A 12,014-nucleotide genomic window follows, 5' to 3' on the forward strand; every position below is an offset into this window, starting at 1 on the left:
CTCAGCATCCATTAATGTCACAGGCCCCACATCAATATTGGCGCAGGCCACATCTTTGGCTTCTTTCCATTATCTAATGTGTCACTAGTTGCATCTTCAGAGTCGCTTTTTGCACCAAGTAGTTTGCAGGCTACACCTCCAACGTTCTTCTTTGCGTCCAATATTTCTAAGGTTATGGCTTCAGCAATCTGTGCATCTAGTATATTGCAGGTTATGCCTTCAGTGTCATCCTTTGCATCCAGTTTGGGGAGGGCTACATCTTCAGCAGTCTCCTCCACATCACGTATGATGCAAGACTCACAGCCCAGCATCCAGTATTAAGACAAAAAAGACATGGCGGTCACTTGGACAATATAGTATCATACCTGCGTCAGTAGATATGATGCCATCACCACTCCAGATGCATACATTTAGAGGCTCACTTACATAATTACGCTATTTCTTTTCTTCATTGCTCAGTTGTTCAAAAGGTATATGGTGTAAACTTGCTATTGTGTTATCTAGTTATTCACCCCACCCCCCTCCCGACTTTGATCCTGTGCTGCCTGCCTTGACCTATTGCTTGCCTTTAAGTATGTTTATTGTCTGCTTATCTGCACACTACACTTTGGCCTTAGCACCTACATGGACACTACATTGAGAAGTCTGTTCAAACTACAAGCTTTTCTAATTAGTAGTTATCAGTGCATATAAACCATTACGCTGCTCTTAGTCTCCAGTTTAATAGAATGTCTTTGACTTTACCCATGGTATTTCAACGAGTATGGCAAGGTTGCATTGTCAACTCATGTGTTCAGGAAGCCAGACATGAGAGTAAGCACGCTACTTCTGTCCTAGTTCATTATTAGTGAGTACATATCCAAGAGGTTTATACCGATGCCTCATTTATTCTTAATGGTAGACCAGTTATAGTGGGTCCAAAGTTACACACGGTAATTAAATACCTCCACACACATATAAGCATTTTTGTGTTTAAGGGCAGTTTTTAGACATTAGATTAGAACTGGACTAGTAGGCATCTTTAGTTACCTTAATCCACTACTATATTTTTTTTAACGAAAAATATAGAAAACCCAGTGACATCTAAACAAGAAAGCAATACAAATGCGTTATGTGGACAATCTTCCTTGACAAACCTACCCTATAACTAAGCCATTGATACTGGCTGCTATCCCTGACATATGAGACAACACTCATTCACCTTCATCACCTCCTTTAGCATATTGCCATGAACTTCACAAATAGGGATTATCAGTTACCTTCCAACTTCTGGTTGTATAGTTCTAAAGTGGGTATATACTTGGACAATATTGCCACGTTCTGAAACAGAAGGAATGGCCATCTTAGCTATATTGAAACAGTGTAAACAAAATCAAGGCGTCAAGCATTATAATCTGCATGAAATATGCACTGCAGAGATACACAATATGTATCGATGGTGGATGGTTGGCAACAACTCCATCCACAAAAATAAAAGCCATCCACCAATAGCCCCCGGATATAAGCCATACAGTGAATAATCAGGTGCTAATAATAGAAAAGTAGAAGATAAACTGAGGCACTACCCAAAGAATTTCTCTTTAAAATAACAAAAAATTAGTTTAACGGCTTTTCCTACTTTTTGACCATTATCTTATAAAGCACTTTCTAGTCCACAAAGTTGCCTTCATTTAGGAGTTAAAAGTTGTACACAATCAAAACAATTATAGAACACATCACCGTCTAAGCCCCTGATTTAGGGTTATTGTCTAGTATGGAACATCATGAAGGTTTTTAGCATGATTGCTGTGATTATGTTTAACAAGCTATATTAACAGACCACAACCAGCTTGTTTGTTTGAGTTGAGAGGTCGATAATCTTTGGGCATGTTACAGAGAGAATGAAGTTCAGGGATTTTCCCTATTCCAAGCCAAACAAAGGTTGAGGAAAAAAAATATGTATGCTTCCTAGGTGGCCCTCTTAACCATTTGACACCCAATGTAGTGCCACTCCCATATTTTCATACCCATTATGTTATTAGGGTGAAGGTTAATATAATTTAAAAGAAGGAGCCACAGTTTCCCTTATTTAGAGGGCTAAGAGGATGGGAACCTAATAGTAGCTTAAAAGGAGCAATGATCTAACTTCCTGTTCCTTTACCCTATGCATGATATAGAATGTGCTGCAGATATGAAATCAGTGAGATATATTGTCTATAATACCCCAGCCAATCATACTAGCCCATTCAGTAATGTCACAGGGGACGATACAATTAGCATTTTTCTAAATTGTGTATTTTTTAAAGGATTTAGTATTTGATTTGATTTTCATTTCAAAAGCTTTGTGGTCAAGTTATGTCCAATCCCAGCATCTTTCTCAAGTGATGGCTGTGGGATTCAGGCATGACCACGCTCATCTTGTGTCATCTATGGAGGCTCCCATGGTCTCACGGAATTCTCCAGAGACCTTAGCATTTTACTCTCAAGCATGCAGCACAGATTTGACTCCTGGCAAATGAAGGGCCAGGAGATGAAGACCTCCAGGACGAAGATTGTGGTGGCTGCTAGGGTCAGCTTCAGGTTACACAACCTACCTTAACTGCACCCAACCTGAGATGTCATCTTTAGAAGTCTTTCCGAAATGCACAAAGACTTCCGTGTGGAAGTCTGTGTGGCCAAAAAATGGAAAAAAAAAACACAAACATCAATTACAAATTTTGGGTTGCAGCATGTTCAATCCTGAACAAAACAAGTTGAGCTTCGGTGTCAAGTAATCCATTTAGTCAAATACTGAAAACTCTGAGATACTTCATGAATAGTGAATTCATAATTTCGTTAACCATGAGTCTGCTTGAGACAAAACTCCAGTATGTGAATATCTTCTTAGAATGCTTATCTCTCACCTGTGAACAAAAATTGGTCTAGCAGGGTACAGCAACCTACATAATTTATTATCTTTAGTTTTTAAAAGTCTTTAAATATGACTATTATGCAGAAGGTATTGTGGCTTTCCTATGTCAATTTAATTCTATGAGTAGAATTTAATGACACAGCATGTTGTTGCATGGTTTGTCTTGATGTGGTGGGTTATAAATGTTTACACGCCCACATATACATACAGTATCACTATACATACAGTAGCATCTGTTCATTGCATGCTGTCTAAAACTGTCAAAAACATGACTTGAAAACAAACAGTAGGTGCCAAAATGCCAAATTGATGCTTCCATTAAGGATAGTGTGACAGCTTTTTGACAAGCTACTTTTGAAAATCATCTCCCACAGCTCAGTTTACCCATCTGGGCTTGTTATGAAGATACAAATTGGAATTCGGTAGACAACAAAATATTTAAGAAAAGTATGCAAGTGTGTTTTGGGTTTGCATTAAAACTTTATAAGAACCTTTTTATACAAATTGTGAAGTAGGACCACCTTGCTTCATGAGATGTCACTGTAAAAAAATGAAGATGAAGGAGACATCTGACAAGTGAAGAACAGAGTACCAAAAGCAGATAAATAAAACAATCTCACACACATTTATTCTGCTACATTAATCGTCCATAAAAATCACGCAGAGGCAGAAGTTTAAGAATTAAGGTTTAATTCTTTCGTAAACATCAGGTTTTCTGAACACCTGGTTATTTCAACACAGATTCCATCTCCTATGCACCCAGGTGATGTGCGGTCTGGGTGAAGCATCTGGAGGCTGTGACTCATAAAGGAGCTTGCCCGCATGGCAGAAGTGCAATGTGTAACTTACTCCTCTGGTTCCAATTTAACTTTCAAAATCTTAGGATATGTTTCATATATCTTTCACAGCCCCAATCTGTTGCACACTACTACTGGTAGCTGTCTCAAATACACTCTGCACTTTTTTTTTTTTTAAATATATAGATTTGCTTTAAGTTAAAACCAGACTGATGTGGTCCTTGGAGATGTGATGTGGGAAATGGCATGGATGTGCTAAATGTTGATTAAACCCTGTTCCTCTGACACTTAGTTTGGTGTCTCTAAGGATAAAGAGGACACCCTGTGCTTTTTTTCTCTTCTTGTCTGAGAGAATTACCAACTTACCAATTTAAAACATATATATAATTTTTTTTTTTTTTGCATTGTATCACTGTCAGCATAAGTTACCCCAACCATCCCCTCTCTGGGAGAAATTTAGGAAACAGAATTGTTTGGACCTTTGATTTTAAAGAGTGTAGGGTTGACACCTAGCCAATAAATCTTACATAGTCCACTGTTCTGCAGTCACAGCAAATAATTGCAACACCATATATTTGCAGTCCCTCCCCCTCATGGAATGATTAAAAGTAGTCTGTCTTCCTATTCAGGGCATAGATATATATATTTTTCTCTATATACACATATAGCGCCTTTCAGAGACCTTGCAAAGAAGGAGAGGGACCCTGCTACTTGGCTAACGGACATCATCCATTAAAAAACAACCACTTTTGTGACACAGAAATCTCTCTAGGGGCTCCAATGGCCTTGTCAAAGTAGCCCTACCGCAGTTGCAAAGATCTGGAGAGAGGTGAAACCAGCCCAGAAGCCCCATTATTCTTTGTTGTGCTTTACCGGGGGCTTCCTTCTATTCACATCTGAGACAAGGAATGTTTGAAGTATAAAAATGGTATTTACAAGAGACTACAGATGCAATGACACCACATTCTTGGGTTTGGCTGTCACCTTGAGGGCTTGATAGATTAAAGGGTGGAAAAAATGTCAGGAAAAACCTTATTTTGTATATTTCTTTAAGGAAGATTTGTCTAGGTTCAATTTAAACAGGAAAAATGCAGCTCGATCTTCTTTCCTCATCACACAAAATAAAGCCTTGAATCTGTACCTGCTCAGTTCTCAATCTGTTTTTCTACTGCAAGAATGGCTGCACATAGGCCCAAGCATTCAATGTTTGCAAGGTCCCCCTCAGCTTCTACTATACACCTTCCTTTTAAAATCCAATTTCTTGCAATAACACTGTACAGTATGTACATATGAAGGAAATTTAATCACTTCCAAGCTGTATGGTCTCTAATGGCTTCATACTCTTGTAGCTAGAAGAGGCCTGTGAGTTCGTACTGGGTAGGCGCACCTTAATACCTTCCAATTGCTTTCCATGTTTATGCTAGGGTTTACAAAAAACAAGTATGCATTAGCTGAATATATATAAAAGTACTTATTCCCCCATATCAATATAATGTGTACCTTTTATAAAGATATATGTCAAATTAACTTTTTAAAGTTCCTATTTTTGTTGAGGGATTACTGCTTACCTTTATTGATTACCATATCATAGATTTAAGAGGAGGGGCTCTTATGTTTTAAAAATAGATAACTATGATGGACATATACACACTCAGCACTAACTACAGTGCAGCATATTCTCAATGATGATGTGACTCATTCAACCATCTTATAGGTGACTGACAAGAGACTTGTCAACCTCTACATCACTTCAGTTGGGAGACATACAACTCTGGAGCGAGATATGGTTGCAAATCAAGTTTTACCCTGCAGATTCCCCCTACCCCAAAACACTAAGTAACTTATCCCTTTCCCAAATACATGAGATGCAATATAGGGTTTTGGAGCAGATGAGAAAGTCCAGCCCTTTAACTTAGCCCAGATGTAAGAGCAGCAGAGAAAGGATTTGTGCCTTGGGATGGTAGGGAGCTCTGTAAACGTGAACTTTGTTTTCATCCACTCCTGCCCACCAAGAACACCCTGTCCTCCACAAAACAGAACATTTAAAAGAGACAAAATATAAAGATGAATTACCCACCATCCACTGCTGCTCACCTTCTCTGTGAGCAGAAGAGGGGTTTTGAGGTGTATAGGGCCTCCCCAATAAATAAATACGTTCATATAAATAAAGAAAAAAAGATAGTTCTTCGCATTGCAAATCTGTAGCCATTCAAATGGGGGGAGGGGAGCAGACCTGCCATCCTGAGAGTCAGTGACAAGAATACTGTCCTTTCCTCCCCCCTTTGGTCACTTTGGGGAGGTCGGCAGGTGATTGTTCACACTCCATCAATGGTAGCCACCCCCGGCATTCAGCAGACAGACATAGAACACTCACAAGACACAACCTTGTGTTTAGGTAGCTTGGTTCTTCCTGCTCCTCCCCATTGCCACCGATTGGTCCTTAAGGGTAGGTGGGGGTAAAGGTCATGAGGTTTAGAGGGGTGGGAGGGAGTGTTTAGTGTAAAAGTCTTGTTTACCATAATCCTGTATGTAGGATTTTGGTGTCAAAGGTCCTTTGTGTACCTGCAGAGAAATTTAGAAATGAAATGTATTTATACATGTTCCATATTGTTAACTCAGAATACAGATTTATTAACTAATGTAGTACTCTTGCAATTAAATTAATTGTTTGTTTTACATTAGCAATGGGTGTTAAAGAAACACACACATGACATCAATAATCAATCTTATGCAGTAATTTGTCCAGATATATATCCCTTTATGAAGACTACTGTTTGCTCCATGTATCCACTTTTCTCACCACAAGATCATAACCAAAACTGTATTTATTTCCCTGGTATACAGTTTTTGACTACAAGATCAGTAATCTCTTACAGTGTTACACTGATTAATTGTCTTACCTGTATGAGTGGGATGGGCTCCATGGAACCCAAAACTGCAATTGGTCAGTATGGTTGGGTTGTGTCCTTGGGTCGCTTTAATTGGACTTTCAGCCTTTTCATTCCTATCTGGAAGCCATTCATTGCCTGGATGGCTGTCTGAGCACTGGATGGGTTATCAAAACTGACAAAGCCTGGAGGATAGACAGAAGAATGAGATTTATCAAGCTATTGCTCGAAAGACACTTGGAGAACAATAGAATGTTAAACATAGACAAAGAGACAAAATGTGTGACAAACTGTGGGAAGAGGAGTACAATCTTCCATTTTTGTAACGAGGGTGATATTTTACTGGTCATTAAGCTGACATTATCTAGATGTGATTCTGTTGCTGTTTTTAATATAAAAATGGATTTGCTAAGCTTAATATTTACTAATCAGATCACACATAGATCAGAACATCCAAACAGGAACTATAGAATTTTATTTGGGGTGAATGAATTGGTCATAGGCCTAAAACTATATAAGGGGACTCTTTACTTCTGACTCTCACTCTGTTTATGTTTATTTTCCATCTTATCTCTTTTTCATTTCTCATCTCATCACTATTTTTATTATACGTTTTACACCAGTTTTCATGTTGTACATAAGGTGCGCAAGAGTGACAAAGGTATCAAAAGTCACATCACGCAGTCACACAGATTATTATATCATCAATATTATCAGCATCCCCACTCTCAAATTGATGTGACTCATTCAGTTCCCTGCTTATCTCTATCTCATTCATATATCTGTCTGTGCTACACATGCCTGCATATCTGTCCTTTCCTATTTATCTCATTACAGCTTTATGTCTGTCTCTCATTGTCCAATATGTTTCCATATCCAAATGAGAAAGTTGCTATCTGATTTATTTATTAAAAGGGTCAATGGTATATGGATAATGCCACATTTAGGATCCATCACACACATTATAATAATGAGAATGCATTCTTATGGAACTTGAGCATGTAGTTAGTTTTGCTTTCTATTAAATATAAATGTTTAATGTAGTTAGTTTTGCTTTCTATTAAATATAAATGTTTAGATATTCTTAAGAAGGAAGACACAATCCATGCAGATTCCCTAAGACTCACCAAAACATTTGCTCTGGTTAGTTGCTCTGTCCATGAACACCTTTGAAGAGATAATGTTTCCAAAAGGCAGAAACATCTGTGTCAACTCGTTATCTCCAAACTCTTGGGGTAGATGGTAGATGAATAGATTGCAGCCCTCTGGCCCTATGCATAAAAAGAACAATGGCAAAATACAGGGCTGTTTGTAAGAATATACACTTTACGTAAATGTTTTGAAGAAAAATGAAAATGTACACCTTCAGTTACTAGTTGGCGTCATTAGTTGCATGCCTCTTGAATTCTGTTAAGTTAGGATGCCAATTTAAAGATCTGCTATATTTACTATCACCACACAAAAGTTAGCTTTAAGCAAAACTGCCTTGAATGTTCAATCAGCGCTGATCCCTTGATGGGTTTACATGTTTCTCTTTTCTTGTGAGCAATGGATAGATTTTATTTGGCCTTTTTGGGCCAAAATCATCAATCAAGATTTCAAATGGTAAAAAATGTATATCCCCCCCCCCCTCCCTATTGGAAGTGGTGATATTGGGTAGGAAGGGACACATTGTGATGCCCAGGCAGATCATTTTATGCGCCCAGGATATTGGGCATGTATTTTCGGGGCCCTCTCAGACTACTTGGCCAGTTCTAAATTTGAGCTCGGTTTTTTATTTTTTATCAGTGCTAGGTGTTCTATGATGTCCTTTTTCAAGAGTAACAAATCAGATAAAGTGATTTTATAACACTTTTTGACCTAAATCAGTTGGCTAAACTTGGGCCCATGCCTCTGTGAACTCCATGCTGGTCAGCCCCCCTTAAGGTTACTTCACAAATATCTGGATTGTCAAAAATACCCATTCACTGACCCAGAGGATAATCTTTTGTCTTACCTTCCCGTTGCTGGAGGATAGGTGGAGGCTGTGGGGTGCTATGTGTCACAGGAGTGAGAGCTGCCGTGGGATAAATGGCTATTGCACAAGAAAAAGCAAAATGATCAACTGATGGTGTGGATTAAAACTATGGTATTGCATTTATTTGTATAACAGACACATTGCTAGTGGGCAATTAACCTAACATGACACGTGATATATTCAGTGATATATTTACATCTGTGCAGTGGAAGCTCATCACTAGAGACAGTTTCTCTCCAGCTTTAGATGCAATTAAAAATAATTAAATACAGTTATTGACAGCTACTATTTTTCTTGGGGCAGTTACATTTTCATAAAAATAGAAAAAAGAATGTATGTTTTGTTATGCAGAGGTTGCAAGAGACTGAGCAACTAAGCATGCTAAGAATATGGGGTGTTTTTTTAACAAAAACACCAGACTAAATATTGCTCTGATTTAACATTGGTCACTAATGTATACTTCTAGGCATCTGGTAAGTCACTCCCTATAAGGGAGGTCTGTATTCTTGCTTGATTTTAGGGCCCCGTCACTGGCTAATGAACAGGAGGAGTGAGTCAGACTTCCTATTCCAACTCTGATGCACTTACTGCAGAGTTGGAGTCACCTTAATGCAATCTATGCATAGGAAGGAAGGCTGGAAATTCAGTATGTGCATAGGAAGGAAGGCTGCTGAAATTCAGTATACGCAGCAGGTAGAACCAATCATCCTGTAAACAAGAAGCCTGACTCAAACCAACCCTCCCTTGACCCTTCTTTCATGGCTTGCATGAAGCCCAGTCTCACACCCCTTTCAAACCCTTTGGTCGTGTACATGAAACCGGTGAATATGGGCAAGGACACGACTGAGAAGAACAGCTTGGATGCCTCCAATGTGGCCTGACATGCCTAGCAATAAAGTCTGCATGGAGTTTGCAGGGAGTGCACAACATTCCACCATCCAAAAAATTGACAAATTTCTGCAAAACTGTATGCATCAGAAAATATTGTTAAGCCTTAGCTCCATAACTTCTGCCCTATAGAAAAGTATAATTTCAGGTTTATTATTGGCAGGTTTATCAGTAGGTAGGCCTTAGTGAGTTAGCAGGGATGGAGTCTAAGGCCTCACCCTCCCAAAAAGTCACCAATGCAAAAATGTGCCTTCTATATATATTACCATATGTTCCTATAATTAAAGGGACATGCATCACTTTGAGACACTTTCTCATCCAAAAGCATAAACTTTGCATGAGACAGTTACCTTGTTCTGAGGCTGAAAAAATCATGCAAGTATTATTTTTTTATATACACCTGCTTTTTTTTCTTATGCTTTCTACATTTACTCTAGGGGGTCATTGATCTAACCATTCAGTATAATATTCATAGGAATGCTGGAAAAGTGCAGTAGGCATGTCTGACAGATTTACAAATGTACACTTGAAAGATTTCTTCATCGTGATACAGGGAGAAGAGAGGGAGTCTGATCAGTGTGATTTATGCAAAGCAGTCTCCAGTGTGGTGTTTTTCTCTTATGTTGCCGCACAATGATGCCCTGTTTCTGTCATTAGTGGATTGGTCTGAAACTGAGAAGGGTGGTAAGAGGAGGAACGCTGAGAAAACTCACCTACCTGAGAGGCGTACCCAAAAATGCAATCTGACCACGTTTATAGTTTATAAACGTGAATTACATATTTGTCAAGTGATGCATGTCTCTTTAAGTAATCAGTAAAGTGCTGCTGAGGTAGTAATGCAAAACAGCTACTTCACTGAAACTAATTTCATACTGGGTACAGATGTACCCAGTTGTATCTACAAATGTAAAAGAATGAACAATATGACATATATTTGCTTTGAATACTGTGTCATACTTTAATGTAATGTTACTAAAACTTGCCTTATTTTCTCATCATTAAACTTAATTTTTATTCTCTAAAGTTGGTTGCTATGTCATTACCACTGTCTACAACAAATAAGAATGAAAGATGGAAGTATCAAAAAAGTATTTCATCCATGACACCAAACCAATAGATTCTAGAGTCTATTTTCAAAGTACACAAGCACATCAATTGTCTGACATTATCCTTGACAATGTGGCTGACAGTACTCGTCTTCAAAATCTGACTGACACCATAGAGCTCTATCTTTGAAACCTGACTGACACCCTAAGCTCTATCTTAAAAAACCTTTCTCACATTACCTGGTGGAGCTTCATCATTTGACTGACTGATACTTCACTGTTCTACCTTCAAAATGTGACTTGCATCAAAGATTGCGGTCTGCTTACTGAGACATCCCTATGAAGTGCTTGACATGACAAATTTGTTTCTTTAAAGGGACACTATAGTCACCATAACAACTACAGCTTAATGTAGTTGTTCTGGTGTGTATAATCATTGCCTTCAGGCATTTTCAGAGAAAAGGCAGTGTTTACATTGCCCCAAGGGACACCTCCAAGTGGCCACTCCTCAGATGGCCACTGGAGATGCTTCCTAGGGCAGTGCTGCACAGTAGGCAGCACTGCCATTCAAGGTCTCCACGCTCTTCATGGGGACGCTGAATTTTCTTCATAGAGATGCATTGATTCATTGCATCTCTATGAAGAAGTGCTGATTGGCCAAAACTGCGTTTGGCCCCATCCCATGCCGATTTTAGCATATCCAATCTTCCGTTATAGGAAAGCATTGGATTGGTGAAAAATAGGCAATTCTGATTATGTCATCAAGGAGGCGGATCGGGGGTGGGGCCAGCGCCGGCGGACCCACGCGGCACTGGAAATAAGGTGAGTTTTAATTCCTTTTAAGGTGGCTGAGGGTGGGCAAGCCGCCTAAATTGTAGGATTAACACTATAGGGTCAGGAATACATGTTTGTGTTCCTGGCCCTATAGTGTTCCTTTAAGGTGTCTGGCAGCACAGAGCTCTGCTTAATAAACTGTGTCATATCATCCCATGACTATCGCACATATTAAACTTTTGTCTTTGGAAAATAGTTTTCATCACATGTGTCTTCATTTGTATATATTCTGCGATTAGAGAGCTCAAATGTTATATCATCAGTGATTTGTTCGGGCTGAGTTGTCTTTTATATCAAAAGCAGAAAACAGATTTAAGTGAAAGGATGAACTTGAAAGGCTTGTGTTTTTTTTTCAAAGATGACTTTTCATTTTGCAGCTATATAATTTAACTTTATAGCCTGTCCTCCATTACATATTTACTTGACATTTCATGTCTTAAAACATATAGCTTCAGCTTTATAAGCTGATTGACATGCATCTCTAACTGCACCAATTAGCATGACACTCCAATGTTGTATCTATACAAATGAACTAACTTCACTTTTATACCAAGTCTCTGCTATTATACAGCTACTGTTACAGTTTGATAGGAGGAGCCCAGATAGCAGAAATAAGCCAAAACGAAGTACCATAAGGGATAAGAGAAAGCGTTG

At 38.7% G+C, this 12,014-nt stretch overlaps 1 protein-coding gene across 2 annotated transcripts in view; it reads right to left on the minus strand.

The window, feature by feature from the left end:
* Nucleotides 1-3,563: 3,563 nt before the first annotated feature.
* The window catches only part of CELF5 (CUGBP Elav-like family member 5), a 106,878-nt gene continuing 98,427 nt past the window's right edge, over nucleotides 3,564-12,014 (minus strand). For both annotated transcript variants that reach the window (XM_063455466.1, XM_063455465.1), the window contains 4 exons: nucleotides 8,572-8,649; nucleotides 7,703-7,846; nucleotides 6,588-6,760; nucleotides 3,564-6,249 (listed from right to left, as the gene is read on the minus strand). In XM_063455466.1, the coding sequence (XP_063311536.1) occupies nucleotides 6,633-6,760; nucleotides 7,703-7,846; nucleotides 8,572-8,649 (350 nt within the window). In that variant the 3' untranslated portion in view covers nucleotides 3,564-6,249; nucleotides 6,588-6,632. The remainder of the gene's footprint in view (nucleotides 6,250-6,587; nucleotides 6,761-7,702; nucleotides 7,847-8,571; nucleotides 8,650-12,014) is intronic.

This window comes from Pelobates fuscus, chromosome 5, assembly GCF_036172605.1.
Source record: "Pelobates fuscus isolate aPelFus1 chromosome 5, aPelFus1.pri, whole genome shotgun sequence".
Classification (NCBI taxonomy): Eukaryota; Metazoa; Chordata; class Amphibia; order Anura; family Pelobatidae; genus Pelobates; species Pelobates fuscus.